Source organism: Zootoca vivipara, chromosome 5 (genome assembly GCF_965207765.1).
Source record: "Zootoca vivipara chromosome 5, rZooViv2.hap1.1, whole genome shotgun sequence".
NCBI classification, from domain to species: Eukaryota; Metazoa; Chordata; class Lepidosauria; order Squamata; family Lacertidae; genus Zootoca; species Zootoca vivipara.
In genome coordinates, this window is record NC_142588.1 from 73,210,747 (window position 1) to 73,228,043 (window position 17,297).

Consider the following 17,297-nt stretch of genomic DNA (forward strand, 5'->3'; position numbering starts at 1 on the left):
CTTCAATTTTCTCATTCCTGGCTTTTAGCGATGCTTCCTTTTTTTAATGAAAGCTTAGACCATCCCTCCGGATGTTTTTGGCCTACAACTCCCATGATCCCTAGCTAACAGGACCAGTGGTCAAGGATGATAGGAATTGTAGTCTCAAAACACCTGGAAGGCCAAGGTTGCCTATGCCTGGCTTAGACAGAGCAAATTGAATGAGACCTACAGATTTGTAACATCCAATCGCCAGACAAGGGTTGTATTTCACCAGGTCTGTAACTAGCATTGCCTCTGTGGTAGACTAGACAAGTTGTAAAAGTGAAGAATTCAAAAGTTCTGGTCTATTGAGCCAAAAAGTTTCCCCAACTTACCTGAGGCCACTCAGTAAATTCAGGAGTAGGGGAGGTGAGCCATGTCACTATGACAACACTAAATTATTTTGCTCTTTTATACAGTGGTACCTCGGGTTACAAATGCTTCAGGTTACAAACTCCGCTAACCCAGAAATAGTACCTCAGGTTAAGAACTTTCCTTCAGGATGAGAACAGAAATCGTGCTTTAGCGGCGCGGCGGCAGCAGGAGGCCCCATTAGCTAAAGTGGTGCTTCAGGTTAAGAACAGTTTCAGGTTAAGAACGTACCTCCGGAAAGAAGTAAGGTCTTAAATGTTTTGGCTACTTGTTGGATGCACATCCCACTAGCAGTGTTGGATTTCCCCATTTCTGTGGTGTCCATAGAAGACTGCCACAATAAACAACAACTGCCATCATAATTTATCATCTCAGCAAGGGCAAGGAAGCTATAGAGATGCTGATCTCAAGCTCCCATCTTCTCCGCCCAGTATGGCCAATGGTCAAGGATTACAGGAGCTGTGGTCCAGTGATGATAACCCGCCTGATGTACTATCAAGGGAAAATTGTGTTCCTGTCTTGTTAAAATGCTACAGGAAAAACAGGGGAAAGTTACCCACTCTTAGTTCATGTTACCCTTTGTGCACTTAGCACTCATCCATCAAATTTCTACATGCTAATCCTTACAAAGCCAAACAAACAAACAAAGCTTCAAGAAAAAATGAAGGGATGGAAAAATCTCAAATGGCACAATGATGAGAGGAAGTGAGTGGCTTGCTGGTTACAGAATGCTGTACAGGAGTACGCCACATCTCAATGTGTTTTTTTCCGTGTTCCACTAGTTTTAACTACTTGCTAAGAGTGACCAGCATAAAATGGGGACAGCAGGGGAATGCTATCAGCACCGGAGATTTTTATTTCTGATTAGCAGATAAGCTAGGCGATGGGTGAGAAGCTCATGGATATAAAGCTTGTTATCGATTCTTCTTGTGCATTTTTACAAGATCTGCCAGGAGCTTATGCCTCAGTTGCTGTTTACAGGTCATACTGTGCAGATAATCAAAAAGCGTAAAAAATGTTAATGATTATAGGCATGAGTTTGCATAAGCCACAATTTTATTTACCTAGAAATAAAACTTCCACCAAATTACTGAGGTTTTACTATTTCAATCGATGCTATTTCTTGAATGACTTTGCAGCAAGGGAATGGAAGCAGAGTAACAACTCAGACAAATGTTTACTTGTTTTCAGTAACTATGATTTCTGAAGTTTACTTGTTTTCAGTAAACATGATTTCCTAAATCCTGATTCTTGCTGTACAAGATAGTAGAAAATGCAGTATATAGTAGACAACAATCTATAGAGCGTTTTAAGTCATATCACTGTAAAATTAAGAGTTTGCAATTAACTAAAAATTGTGAAGCTGTAACTTAAAATATTTTACTTTTAGGAGTTAAGATTGTTTGGCTATAGTGTAGCACAAAAAAAGGAAGGAACTTAATTCTGGTCATACACATCCTCATTTTACAATCCTTTTCTACTGATGTAGACAGTTACAGGAGCACATGAACTAGGTTATCTAACTGGCATTCGCCCCAGAGCAAAAGCATGTTGGTCATTGTCAATCTGCCCAACACACAAATAAAATATGACACTGCTAGGTGACTCATTTAACTCTACTTTAAAGCATAGTATTCTTTGTTATGAGTAATATGTGCCCTTCGTACACTAAACACAATTCAAGAAAATTTGATAAAAGGGCATCAGTGCATTTAAACAACATGTTGATAACTACGTTTTGAAGTCCTGATGTTCAGGATAGCCACCACCTTAAATCCTATGTCTGCAGTCCTAAGGAATATAGGATACATTGGATCTCCCCCAATACTTCAGCAAAGGAGATCTGCTGTTGGTCCCCCACAACCACTGCTGCAAAAACGTCTGTGGCTATGGCCCTGCCAATGTCAGTTCTGATGCCAATAATACCTGAAGTGGGGATATCATATCAGGAAGATTTTTGGACATGCCAGGAGAGGCTTGGATCCAAAGAATCCGGGGGGGGGGGAGGAGACACAACCTGGGGGGGCTCCACCTGAGGAGCTAACAAAAATCTTTCTTTTATTTCCCAGGGAAATGGTGGCCAGGAGGGAAGTATGGATAGACAGAAAAATGAGAGTAATTAAAGTTCTCATCTGTCCTAAAATTGAGAGCCACCATGCCTTAGGAATGCAGCCAATAATAATAATAATAATAATAATAATAACAACTGCATCAGTCTGCTTGTTACATGGCACATCTTATGCCAATGATGATTTAACAGAGTAATTATAATGCTATGTACACACTGAACAAGTAACATCAGGTCAGCTGTAAATTAGCTGGGCCTAACATCTCAAGTTATAAATCCATCAAAGTCTTGATTTCGTTAATTTTTGTTTCACTAGAAGGTTTCTTGCTTCCAAAGGCTCCAGTCGCAAGTTCTTTCTTCTTCTCCTGGATTTTCAGCATGTTTTCCTCCACCGAGTTCTTCACAATGAACTAAATGCAGTTTTTAAAGAAAATGGCAAATGAAAGGGGGGGGAAGGAAATTCACTGCTATATTACTTTTCCAAAGGTACTTTAAATATGTTACTGAAAACATGCTATCCTAAAGCGTGATTCATTTACTATGATGTGAAGAAGTAATAATAGCAAGGAGACAAATACTAGAGCATGGGGGATGAGGGAGCCTGTGACCCTCCAGGTGTGAACTCTCAAATCCCATCCCTGACCCGTAGCCACACTAATGAGACTTGGGAGTCCAACAAGAGCTGCAGGTCCATAGGTTCCCCATTCTAGGATAAAGGTTCTCAAACTGTGGTTCACAAACCATAGTTAATAGTATTTGTACTTGGCCCCATACTGATTTAAACCTGACACACTCAATCTCACAAAACACATGCACATCCATTATCTAAATATCATTATTGTATGCTAGGATAGTTCAGTTGGTAGAGCATGAGACTTAATCTCAGGTTTGTGAGCACAAGCCCCATGCTGGGCAAGATTCCTGCATTGCAGGGGGTTGGACTATACGATCCTCAGGGTCCCTTCTAACTCTGGTTCTATGTGCTTTGATTTGTAGAACAAAAACCATGATGTTAAGTGGTCCTCCATGAAATTTGGCAAACTAAGAGTTCAGGAAAAATATTTATGGAAAGTACAGTCCTAGAACTTACAGCAACAAGAAGAAAGTAGTGCCTTCATTTCTATTTGCAAATGCTCATATAGCAAGGAGCCTGATGTGTGGGGAAGCTGTCTTACATTACTATGTCAACTTACGGTAGATAGAAAACTATCTGCGAACCCCACTCCTGCACAAACAGCATAGGCCATTTTACAAAACTAAAATCTTGTCGGTGAGGGAAGCAAGATTCAGTCTGTTTCCCATTTTTGTGCTAAATAGTTAACTGGCAAAATATGATCTTTTTAACGCTCTTCACATACACCCTTAGCTACTCTATGCACACTCTGTTGTTTCAAAGGCCACATGTTTGCAATACAGAAAATGTGATTTAATTCCTTGCTAGTCCCTCTTTTATTATACTGCATCCCTAAGCACAACTGCAGGCTCTGGGTTCAGCTGTATGGATAGGTGTGCTCAAATTAAAAGCAACTTCTTATAACCACAGGTGCTAAAGATATTCGCCAGCTCACCTTGGTGATGACAACATCCTGCTTCTGCCCAAGTCTGTGACATCTGTCAAAGCACTGGTCCTCTGCAGCAGGATTCCAAGCCTATCAGAGATATTCAGTAGTCATGCTAAGCCTTGCCAAAAGTAATGTGCTTTCAAATTTCAGATTTCTAAGCCATGATCACTATAGCACTGTGGAACTTTATTTAGTGTTTTACTAGCATGGCATTGGAAGACTTGAGAAGAACATATTCCATTTTCTATTATACATGACACATCAGTCCACCAGCCCATTTCTTGGTGACAAACTGCCTATCCCATCAAGCTGCCTGGAATAAAGAGTATTCTTGAAGAAATAAGGTTTTCCAATTATAGTTAAGCTAGAATACAAAGGCTCTCCAGGGGAGCACATTCACTTCCATAAGATATAAAGCCTTTAAAGATGACCTTGGGGAATGAACTGGTACAATTTCACTTTTTCTTATAAGGATGATAGCAGGCACACAAACTCCTGATCTTAAAGGGGTATGGATGGAACCATTATGTCCCCCTGCTCAACCTCCACCAGCAAGGAGCACCTCAACATACATATCCCAAATGCCAGGTAGATAGCATTTCCAACAGCAGTAACCGGCAGAAACCCCTGAAAGGAGAGGCTGGGCAAACCCTGCTGACATCATGTTACAACAGGCCCAATTTGGGCCTTTTGTTGAACCAACTTTGGAGCTGGGACAGCAAAGGGACTTTTTCCCTCCCCGCTCCACAACTTCTACTCCTGAAAATGCAAGGTCATCAAACCACACCTCTGCCAGCCAGAGGTTAGGATTGCTCCCTTAGCTTTTCAAGTTAACTTATGCACATTTACAATCAGCAGCTTTATTACAGGTTTTCTACCACAGCTAACCTGATGGGGAAAAACTTGTGTTTTTTTGCTGCAGCTAACACTTTCTTTTGCCATTATCTAGCTGCTAAAAATGAATTTCTCATTCCTTCTTATATTTCTAGGATGTGTTGCAGAGCCAGTAAATATCACACTGATTGACTAGTTTATACTTACTGGATCCATTAAAAATACTTGTGAAGCTGCTGTGAGATTCAAACCAACACCACCAGCTTTTAGAGATAACAGCATTATAGTTGGGGACCCTTCTTCATTACTTTGGAACTGCTGGATTGCCTGTACTCTTTGTTTCCGTGTCATAGACCCATCCAAACGAGCAAAAGCAAACCCAGATTCCCTGAATCAGAAGAAGTACAACCGTTAGTAAAATTGAATGTTCTGACCTCATATTATGGCATGCTGAATTTTTCAACTGCCAAATTCCCAAAATGAAGGTGCTAAAAAGTTATAACATGACTTAGGTTATCAAAATATATTTTGATTAGTATTTTGCTGCTAAGTAAAATGTGTGTAAAATTGCATAGAAATCATTAAAAATGATTGCCAAGTACTTGCAGTTATATTATTAATTATAATTGTTATCTGACATTTTCAGAACTAAAATTCTTTGGTTTTTCAAAAGCAGTTTATGTGCTTCTTCATCAAATGTAGACTTACTAAGCTAAATGCTGTCCAACCATAAAAATAGCAGATTTGATTTCTTCACACCCAAAAACATCTTTTTAAGACACCTCACTCAATAAATTTGCAAAAACTAAGCCCCCCCCCTTAAAATGACAAACCCTAATTTGATATGAAGTTTTGATTTTTTTTTCATGAGAAGTTTTTTTTTCAGGGGCAGAAATGCACACAGCACAGCAGACAAGATATCAAGTATTTACATTTTTCAGTTCTTTGCTGAAGAAACTTAGCGAGCACATATTTCTACTTACTTTAGTGGAATCTCTATTAGAGTCAGGAACTTTGTGAACTGAGAAACTATTAAACTCTTAACAGTAGGATTTTGCTTCCTTAGTTTTATCAAGGCATGCATCAAGGCATTGACCTGAAACACAAAGTAGTCATTTTCAGTTTTACAAACAAATCTCTTCGTTTTCCTAAGGTTTTATTGTTACAAAGGAAAGCATGCATGTTCTCAGAGTCCCGTGTGCTAGATTGTCCAATCATTTCCCTCATTTCTTACCACCACATACCAAAAATAATTGGCCTCACAGAAATGAAAGAAAATTGGTGAACCTGGAACAAAAATTGGGAAGAAAACTAATTTCCTATATAAAAAGTCATTACTAGAATCTCAATTTTGGAAAGCAACAGGAACTGTTAACACATACAACATGAAAGTAATGTGTAACTTTCAGGAAGTAGCAACCTAAGTCACATTGATAAATGGAATTAAATGCAGGAAGATATCAGGAAGTCACAAATGTGCAAGCCAGGTATTTTTCAGAGGTAACAATTCTTTCCAGTTATGGCCTCACTTCCCGCTGCTTTCAGAGGCATAAAGCAACGTAGATGGCTAAAGCCAAGGACAAGGTAATAGAAAATAATATGGAGAAAGCAAAGTTCTTGCAAGAGTCTGGATGAATTGCTTAAATCCCCAATGAGGGCACAGAATATTCTGATGCATTTTAATGCACAACACATTAAGAACATGTTTTGCATACCACAGAAGAAAGAATGAAGTGTTCGAATCTGACATTTACCTTTGAACTAGATACCCATTCTTGGCCAGGCTTTTTTCCACTATCCAGTTCCTCTGAAGGACATTCTACTAAATTTTCTAATCCAACCACTTTCCTGCAAAGAGGACATTTGGCGTTTGTCTGAAAAAGACAACACAAGTTTATAGTTCTGAGAAATACACTGTTGTGATCTGCATGTTTAAAGGCTAGCTTTTGTATTATGATTACATTAGTAGTTCAGTGGGGGGTTTTTTTGAAGAGGGTAAGGTTTCACATAAAACAATATACAAAGTGAATACTACAAAGAATTAATCAGGTCTCTTTGGAGGTAACATTCTACCATGAACAAATTAAACAATACTGCCATATTGTGTACGGTACAATTGACATCTGAGTCCCCTTCCCTTCTTTCCTAGATACAGTTTGGCTTACTGGCACCATTAATTGTATTGCTGTGGGCTAGAGCCCTATTTAGATGAAGGTTGCTTTGACGGGGGCTTTATATAGCAGAGAGGTCATTGAGATCAGGTTGTCTATGTGTGGGGTTAGCACATTAGTTTCCACACATTGTTTTTCTTCAGTCATGAATACTCTTTGGTTGTCCACTGCTTGCCTCCACCTCACTGGGTGGAACTTGATGGAATGTATCTGGGCTGTGTGTTTCTTGTCCCTCTCTGCAATCACTTGCCCCCAACCTCCACTGCCTTTTTCTGCTCCAGGCATTCATAGCTTTTCAAAACAAAATAATTTGCCAGAAGTGCGTAACAGCAAATATTACCAGCCCATAGTTATGTTTCACTACAGACAAAATAGAGAAGGGAAGCAATGTGCATTTGGGTTTCTTAAAAAATAATAATGAGGTCTTGCACAGGAGTGATATTTACCACTTTTGATCTGCTGTTTGGTTTGACATGAGGTGGGTGGCACTACTCCCCCACGAAAGAATTAAGAATGCCATGTAGGACCTGTTAACCATTAGTAGCATAATTATGCATTTTCCCCCCCTCTCACCAAAAAACATGCAACAGCAATGAAAATATGACAAAAAGGTATTGAGCAAAACCTTGAAATTAAACATTTTAAAGTTGTCCAATGTACCAATTCAGTCTAATGTGAAGCCGTCATACATAAACACATGCAAAAAGGGGGGGGGGAAATACAATGTAGGTCCGTACAATCAAAAGGTCAGAATCAAGAGGAATACATGCAGTAGAAAAGTCAGCAGATTAGTTTCAATGGCAATAAATTAAAATAAAATATAAGGAGTATTAATCTGTTTAATCAAAACAGTAGCCCTACTGGCCACTGATATAAACTGCTTTCACTGCAGTTTCATAAAGGTAATAACTAACCTTCTCTCTCTGGATGACTTCACAGATACATGGTTTACAGAACACATGGGCACAGTGTGTTATCACAGGAAAGTTCAGGGACTCTAAGCAAATGGCACATTCTTCATCTGATCCAGAGCTTAGCACTAACTTCATTTTTTCTATTAATTTCTTACGCAATTCTTCAGGGGTACATTTATCTGTCCAGACACATACACGAAAAATTAAAAAGAGTGATGTTACAGGGTTAAAGTATCACAGTGCAAGATAACCATCAAAGTGCATCTATTTCAGCAGGATCTACAACAAAATGTTGCAGTGTATTTCATCTTTTAGTAGGATTTGTTCTTTTTGAAGGGTCCAGATAGCCATTCCCCTAACCAGCAGGTTATTTCGTATCTCTCTCCCTGCCTCCTGATTTCCCCTTTTTATTTTCCAGCTGATTCTCAACATTCTGTGGGTGGTGACCATAGTTAGTCCTCACTGGGCTGAGCTGGTGGCATTTAGGTTTTTTCATGGAAGATTCCCCTAAAGGATTGGAATGTTTTAGAACTTGTATTATCCCTCAAGGATGTCATTGCCCATTTTATTTCACAATAGCCACATTTTGGTTCCACTTTTGTCAGCACCCATGTTTGCTTTTAGATAATAGATACCATATCACAATTCATCTTAAGTGATGAATTGGAACAATATACTCATCCACTGTACTCAAATACTTAGATATTAATGTTTAATTTCGTGACTGCAGATGGTGACAGCAGTCACGAAATTAAAAGACGCCTGCTTCTTGGGAGAAAAGCAATGACAAACCTAGACAGCATCTTAAAAAGCAGAGACATCACCTTGCCGACAAAGGTCCGTATAGTTAAAGCTATGGTTTTCCCAGTAGTGATGTATGGAAGTGAGAGCTGGACCATAAAGAAGGCTGATCGCCGAAGAATTGATGCTTTTGAATTATGGTGCTGGAGGAGACTCTTGAGAGTCCCATGGACTGCTAGAAGATCAAACCTATCCATTCTTAAGGAAATCAGCCCTGAGTGCTCCCTGGAAGGACAGATCGTGAAGCTGAGGCTCCAATACTTTGGCCACCTCATGAGAAGAGAAGAATCCTTGGAAAAGACCCTGATGTTGGGAAAGATTGAGGGCACTAGGAGAAGGGGACGACAGAGGACAAGATGGTTGGACAGTGTTCTCGAAGCTACGAACATGAGTTTGACCAAACTACGGGAGGCAGTGCAAGACAGGAGTGCCTGGCGTGCTATGGTCCATGGGGTCACGAAGAGTCGGACACGACTAAACGACTAAACAACAACAACAATGTTTAAGGGGAAGAGCTACCACTACAGTGATATTTAATAGCATTTTAAAAGAATTATCTTTTCCCCCATATGAGATAACAAACTTCATTTTCCAAGTATCTGTTTTGAGACTATGTATTTGAACATTTCACATTCTAGTTCTCTCAGATAAGATATTTACAGAAATATCTTTTTACATACACAAAATTATTCTCAGCAAGTATGAAGCTAAAATTCTGCAACAGCTTACTCATGAGATTCACTATGTAGCCCACAAGTTCAAGTCCTGTGTAGTGCCCACTAGTCACAAACTGACTTTGTCTAGCAAATATTTAATTATTTTCTTTTTGAGAATAAGTAGTTTGTTTGCCTTGTCAGACCGAAATATACCATATTTTTCTGTGTATAAGACGCCCCCGTGTATAAGACGACCCCTATTTTTTAACCCAAAATTAAGAAATCAAATTGTTTAGCTTTTTTGGGAGGGGGGCCACTTCCACCAATCGCTCACTTCCGCCTGCCCTCCACTGCCAATCACTTGCCACAGCCACTGCCAAAACACACCTCGCCGCAGCCGCCAATTGCCTGCCGCCACCAACAGCCCACCCACCCGCCCACTTGCTGCAGCTGCCAATCGCCTGCCCGCTTCACCACAGCCACCAATCGCTGCCGCCACTCTCCTGCTTGCTGCTGCCATTAATCGCAAACCACCCCCCCCCCGCATTCACTATCTGTGTGTAAGACAATACCAAATTTTTTTTGCAAAATGCATCATCTTATACATGGGGAAATATGATAAATGTAGGCTCATCTCGCTTCAATGATGGTCAAAGTAAGAGAGGCTAGGAGACCCAAAGAACAGATTGCAGGAAGAACTATTAGGCCATGCAGTAAAGTTGTCCTATGTTGAGCCAACACTTATCATGCAAAATGCATCCTGGGGAAAACCAGCAATGTACAACACTGTAGCCTACTTCAACAAGCTTCTCCAGTTCTTTACACTTGCAACGCATCTGTAACCATAAAACTACTCTCCAGTTCTATATTTTTCTTACTAAGATAACCTTTTGAAACCTGCTGCCTGCTTGATGTTTCAGACTATACAGGTGAAACTCGGAAAATTAGAATATCGTCAAAAAGTGCATTTATTTCAGTAATGCAACTTAAAAGGTGAAACCAATATATGAGATAGATGCATGACATGCAAAGCAAGATATGTCAAGCCTTTATTTGTTGTAATTGTAATTATTTGTTGTTAGGCGGGTCAATTATAAATGGAATGTAATTAATGAAATGTAATAGCGATGTTTATTTTTGTATTATTGTAACTATTGGTTTTATTACTGTGGAATTTCCAAAAGACTGCATTTGTAAACAGAAAAAGAAAAAGAAAAAATAATAAGTTGCAATACTGAAATAAATGCACTTTTCGACAATATTCTAATTTTCCGAGTTTCACCTGTATTTCCCATCATCCCTGACCACTGGGTCATGCTGACTGAATCTAATGAAAGCTATAGTCCAAAACACGTGGAGGGCAACTGGCTGGTAATCTAGCCATACTGGTCTCCTGGGTATTCAATTACACAGATCTGAATACTAAACAACTGGCAGCTGTGCATTAATAGAAGAAAGGGTGACACACAACTTTTTACTGTGGAGTTCTTTGCTCCCCTGCCTTCGTCACATGTTGAGAGATACTACCCAACCCATTTGGATCATCAGCAACCGCTGTAAACCAAGAAGTGTAAGCACCTGAGATTAAAGGTCTCCTATGTTTTTAAAAGAACATGGGGATACTTACCTTCTGTACCGCTGGATGAGGACACACTTGTACAGAGCCATGGATGACAACACAACTGTCTCAACCTGAGCAACACACCAAGAACATCTGCATAGTGGGTCAAGACACTTCCTTCTTTGAAATACCTGCAGGATAATTTTAACATTAAATAAAGCAAGTGTTACAGTTTAAATACTTGAGCTGTGACCCACAAATCCTCTGAATTCTGGCTCAATTCTCTCTTGTGCCATAATAAGAGAACTTTGCAGGATTTGTTAGGTCCTATTTACCATATTATTACAATTAGAAACAGTGACTTAACCAAGGATTACAATCCAGGCTATCAAATGAGGCACCTCAGTGTAAGGGGTGTGTAAATGTATGTGTATCCATTTTGCTTCCCGTGTCATTTAACCCTCTGTAACGAACTGAAAAACAATGACATTATCAGGAGCCACTTAGTTAAAATCTCATGCCCCGTTTCAAGAACAGCATTCTGCCTGACAATGCAGTTTTATTTGTATACAACAGACCAAGCAGTCACTGAACAGTTGCAGCAGATGTTCCTGTTTTCTCAACCATCCTTTTAATAATCCATGTTGCTATTGATGAGCACTAATTTGATTAAAATATCATGGAAGTTTGTTAATTCTATTCCAATTGCAACAAAAACGGCTAATGTGCTGGCCACTGAAGGAAGAATGGTTAAGTTTCTACATAATCAAACAGCTTGGGAGTATTAATATTGTGTGTGTACACACACACACACACACACACACACACAAACACATAAAGAGTGGGGATCAGTTGTGTAATATTGGAAAAATCATGGCATGCAATTAAGTACATTAGTAGAGTTACCTTAAATCAAGCAGTTAAAAGTATTATCAAGATAATAACTTAAAAAAGGAGTAATGTGAAAAATGCAGTGTTAGCAAATTCAAATAAGACAAGAAACCACAAAAGGGGGGACGGGAAGTCTAATATGTACATGAAAACTGAAAATAAAAAATTATAAAAAATGAATATATAAGTCTTAATATTGGATTCCATGGAGTTTTATTACAATGGAATATACAGGGCTGCAATCCTATACAGTGGTACCTTGGTTTAAGAACAGCTTAGTTTATGAACAACTTAGATTGAGAACACTGTTTAGGTGTTTTGGTTTGTGAACTTTGCCTTGGAATAAGAATATGTTTCGCTTCCTGTTGAGTGTGTTCCATTTGTAAATTGAGTTCCCCGCTGCTATGGGAAAGCACACCTTGGTTTAAGAACGCTTTGGTTTAAGAACGGACTTCCGGAACGGATTAAGTTCGTAACCCAAGTACCACTGTACAGTATACACTTACCTCAGAGTTAAGTCCTACTGAATGCAACAGAGCTTATTTCTGAGTAGACATATTTAGGAATGCATTATAAGACACGCAAGATAAAAAAATCAGACTACAACAAGATAAAAAAATCAGACTACAACAACTACTGAATGCAACCTAATGGAATTCTGTTCTTCCACTTAACAGCTGGCACTATTTACCTGCTAATAGCAGCAATGCTCTCGTTTTTCATAGAATGATACATGTGGCTCTCTTCATCTGTAAGTGTAATATGCTGAATGAATACTTTGCGCTCCGGGAGCTTCAAAACTGGCTTCCCTTTAACTTTGCTTGTTTTAGTCCTTCGAAGTGTAATGCTGTTAATTAGGGATTGTAAACGCCTAGCAAGACAAAAGAAGCACCCGTGAGGCTTTAACATCAGATATATTTTATATCTCAGTCGCTCAGTCTTGTATACCCAGTGAAACTGCAAATTTCCTGTAATATACTAAAAGGTCTTTAAATGAAGTCCGTATTCTTCACACATCATTCAGTTTATGTATAACCCACGTACTGATCCTTACAAATTTTACTCATCAAGGATATGTATTAGAAAACTATAAACTAGAAACATTTCATACTTAAGCCCTCCTTCATCTCCCATAGTGACAGGACGCTGGATAGTTCTGTTCCACCAGTCTCTATCTGTAAAAGGCTTCAGCTTTAAAAAGGAAAGAAGAGACCACAAATCCTTTAAGGAATTCTGAATAGGTGTGCCTAAAAAGAAGATAAGACAAAACAAAAACATGCCACACATTATGATTACACCACATAAAATTCACACAAAAACTAAAGTCAAGACTGGTTAAACAAAAAATATCCTTGTACGGGTATCAAAAACTTGCCAAAAAATTATTTTGGCATGTTCTTCAAAGTATCAGCTTGAATTCTTATGCATTATTTTTAAAAATCACACCCAAATATTGCTAAGTAATAGCTCTAACATTAGTATTACACTAGCTTTTAGCTTCCTATGCAAGTTTTTTAAAATCAATTTCACATATTAAAACATTTGTTAATTTCCTATAAAGTTACATTTAGAGACATGAACCTGCCTTAAGATGATTGGCTGACTTGCAGGCTGGTGGAAATCCACACACCGTTGCAAGGCTGGATCATCAATTATTATTTTGGATCAACACATTCTGGCACTAGATCCTGATGATTTTATTTCATGAATTAAAAATGGTTTTTAAAAGCAGTGCCTCCTTGTAAATAATGAAGTCCCTCACTACTGCAAAATGCAATAGTTCTGGCATCTACTTTGCTTAGCTTTCGAAACATATTTAGTCAGGTACTGTAAAAGTCACAGAGCCTGATTAAAATAAGAGTTTACACTGAAAATAAATATTCTTGGGCTTAAACTGCATTGATGCATTTGTTTACAAAGCTGCGTTTTCATTTTAATATTAATGTCAACCTCAGTACTTCACCATAACCAGCAAGTTAAAAATGGGCTGGATCTCTGGATCATCAGCTCATATAACAGGGCTGGCAGAAGCTGACTTTTCAGCCTATTGTTTTTCCCACCAGTCCCAGAGTCCTCAATAAATGCTTCCCCGAGAGTTGGAGATGCTGTGGCACAAGAAAAGGGTGTGATGGCTGGTATTTCTCAGCCTAGGTGTCCCTGTTCAAACTATTATTCAGTTGTACAATTAAGTGAAAATTTAAACTCCGCTGACTTTAAGGCCAGGAACAATTGCTGTCCTGGGAGAGATGCTTTCTTTAATCTAAGTTTATGGGTTTGATCCCAGTAGTCCATTAAAACTAAACAGTGATAAGCGTTTGAATCTAGTCCAACCATGACTTCAAATCAGGTTTTAACAGTAACACCATCAGTTCATGTACTAATTTCTTCATTGTTTGATGAGCAGTTGAACTGTTCAGAACAGGAAGCAGCCACTTCAGCTGCATTTTTGCAGCTGAAATTTATGGACTGGAAAAGTAAAAGCAGTGCTGGAGGCAGCCAGAAAAATACAGTAGAAAAGGTGCTTGCTCTCAGAGAGGTATCATCTGAAAGCAAGAAAATGTCTGCATATGCACTACAAATGCAGTTTTTTCCAGCAAAGAAATTCATACCGCCCCCTGAGCAACATCAGGCGCTCAACGCAGAAATAGCACTTCCATTGGAATAGGATAGTAGTTTTGGCTGCTTCTCTGGGTGGCACCTATGCCGAGCAGCTAGTATCATCAGAAGGGAAGGAAATACAGATATTGCATCCCTAGCAGAACTGCTCTTTGCATCTCTTAGTTCAGGCATCCCCAAACTTCAGCCCTCCAGATGTTTTGGACTACAATTCACATCTTCCCAGACCACTGGTCCTGTTAGCTAGGGATCATGGGAGTTGTAGGCCAAAACATCTGGAGGGCCGCAATTTGAGGATGCCTGTCTTGTTGTTGTTTAGTCGTTTAGTCGTGTCCGACTCTTCGTGACCCCATGGACCATAGCACGCCAGGCACTCCTGTCTTCCACTGCCTCCCGCAGTTTGGTCAAACTCATGTTCGTAGCTTCGAGAACACTGTCCAACCATGCCTGTCTTAGATGCTGCTAAATTCCACATGCTCAGGAGCAGCTGCAGACAGGGTGCTGCTGCACTGCCACCCTTCCAAAAGTGGGGTCTACTGTTTGCCAGGATGGTGCAGGAGCAGATCAGAGTGGCAGCCAGGTCAGGGCTGCATGGGTACCCCATTGGGAGTGCCAGATTGGCTCTGCTGATCTGTCCATACAGCTCTGACCTTGCTACTACCCTGCCCCACTCTGCTAAGTGGCAGCAACAGTGTGGTCAATAGGGTGGTGCAGTACTATCCCACTGCACTGACTGCTCCTGCCTGGGCTGAATTTTGCTAATTGAATGCTCCCTGGAGGGAGGAGTGCACACACTTGCCCCCAAAGCAAGTAGCAAGCTACAATCTTAACTAAAGCAATCTTACAGAGTGCAAAACAAACTAAGAGACATAATGCATCACAGTACTGTTGAAAAACCTTACTGAAATCAGTAAGCTGTTCAACAGGCATAACTCTTATAGTCAATTAACACAGTGCTGCAGTGTTCTCCCTTTGGCATAATTACCTGTCAAAATCCATTTTCTTTGTGCATCTAGGTCCAGTACAGCTTTTGTCTGTTGAGCATTTGGATTTCGTATCGTGTGTCCTTCATCCAAAACCACTCTCAGCCATTTTAATTTGTGTAAAGGACTATGACCTCTGGCCTAGAACAAAATTTAAATAATGGCTGTAGTACTTTAAGAATAGAAGTAAACTATGTAAAATAAACAGAGTGACTTTAAAAAATGAAAGAAACCATTTTGCTTTCATTCTCTATTCCAGAAGAATATACGTAACCTTTATGAACAGGAATAGAGGAAGTCAGTTACATCAAGCATGCATGAAGCCCTGGAAGCCAAATCACTTTTGCTGCTTCACTGAAAATCCAATCCAATTAATGCAAGAGGCATTATAAGGACAATTTCAACCAATAAAAATACTCAAGGAAGGTGCAAGTGCAGACAGAGGTTGTGTGGCCTAGGCCTAGAAAGAGCCCCGTGAGCCAGATAGAGGGACCTGGAGGGCCACACTTGTCCCCAAATCACATACATACACACATACATACACACACACACACACACACACACACACACACACACACACACCCTCTGTGTAAGATATGGGAAATTGTTTGAATGGCTTAAATACAGCATGCTCTACTTACAGTTCACATCTAAAGCAGATACTACACAGATTTGTTAAATTTATTCCCATGACAGTCATCAGAACGTATCAATAGAACTGTTAGTCATATGATTTAAAATAAAACAGCAGCTAAGCAAGCAGTTTTGTCTTTAAGGGACAGAGAAAATGGAAGTGTAATACAGACCCTATTTCACTCCAGAAAGAGCTTTTATTTATTTAACAGGATTATAATCACTAAACTTCTAAGCAGTTTACATAACATATAAAGTTGACCAAAAATAAAATCAAAACATAAATAGAATAAGGAGTTTCAAATATATGTATCACACTCACAAAAACACACATTACAAAATAAAATTGCATAATAAAATACACATCCAATTTACATGATGGGACATGTTTGCCTAAACAAAAACATTTTAGCAGGTGCCAAAAACAGCTCAGTATTTTGCAAGTGTTTCCATTGGAGCTGTATAAGAAAAACCAAAGTTTTCTACTCTTATTTCCAATGGTGAGCACCCACATCAAGATGCAATTAATAATATCACCTAAGAAATAGGCAGAGGAAGGCAAGATAGTGTCAGCTGCTTAAACAGACAAAAAAGCCACCAGGCACTGCACCACCAAACATAGTCCCTGCATTACTATCCAGTCTGAGCTGTATTCTCTCTCCACTGCATTCCAAACATCAGTTGCAACTGAAAACTGCTGTAAAAGATTTGCTCCTTGAGCACGTTGTTTTAAAACCGCTATACTGCTACTTAAAGCATGCACGCCCACTGCACAGTGGATCTGTTTTTAAATGCCCACATCTACATTTACAATGATCAGTCTCCACTTAACATCCTTAGAAGGTATGCAATTTTCAGAACTGATATGATTTGCAAGCTCTAAGAGCAGGAACCAAATGTTTATCTTTCTGTTGCCCAGCTGGAAAACATAAAAGCCTTGAGAGCTTCCAGGTAGGAAATTCACTTATTTTTACTACTCCTTCTGTAACAACTGACTTAGAATAACATCCGAGTTATTTCCAAGCTATCCATTACAGTAATTTAAGCACTTAATGCCAGGTAGAACAAGACTCCAAGAGTTGTAGCCAACTAAGTTGTACTCAGAGGAGATCCACTGAAATCAATGAACTCAAGTTAGTCACGTCCATCAATTTCAGTGGGTCTGGCTCTGAATATGACTTGGTTGGATAGAATCCAAAAAAAACCTGACAGTA

The 17,297-nt window shown here is 39.3% G+C and overlaps 1 protein-coding gene across 3 annotated transcripts in view; it reads right to left on the minus strand.

Annotated features, from left to right (window-relative positions):
• Nucleotides 1-1,431: 1,431 nt before the first annotated feature.
• Nucleotides 1,432-17,297, minus strand: part of HLTF (helicase like transcription factor) — a 29,794-nt gene continuing 13,928 nt past the window's right edge. For all 3 annotated transcript variants that reach the window (XM_060274490.2, XM_035133509.3, XM_088669105.1), the window contains exons 16-25: nucleotides 15,453-15,591; nucleotides 12,963-13,098; nucleotides 12,543-12,722; nucleotides 11,027-11,151; nucleotides 7,943-8,121; nucleotides 6,612-6,731; nucleotides 5,841-5,953; nucleotides 5,065-5,245; nucleotides 4,030-4,110; nucleotides 1,432-2,871 (exon numbers count right to left, since the gene is read on the minus strand). In XM_060274490.2, coding sequence (XP_060130473.2) covers nucleotides 2,731-2,871; nucleotides 4,030-4,110; nucleotides 5,065-5,245; nucleotides 5,841-5,953; nucleotides 6,612-6,731; nucleotides 7,943-8,121; nucleotides 11,027-11,151; nucleotides 12,543-12,722; nucleotides 12,963-13,098; nucleotides 15,453-15,591 — 1,395 coding nt within the window. In that variant the 3' untranslated portion in view covers nucleotides 1,432-2,730. The remainder of the gene's footprint in view (nucleotides 2,872-4,029; nucleotides 4,111-5,064; nucleotides 5,246-5,840; nucleotides 5,954-6,611; nucleotides 6,732-7,942; nucleotides 8,122-11,026; nucleotides 11,152-12,542; nucleotides 12,723-12,962; nucleotides 13,099-15,452; nucleotides 15,592-17,297) is intronic.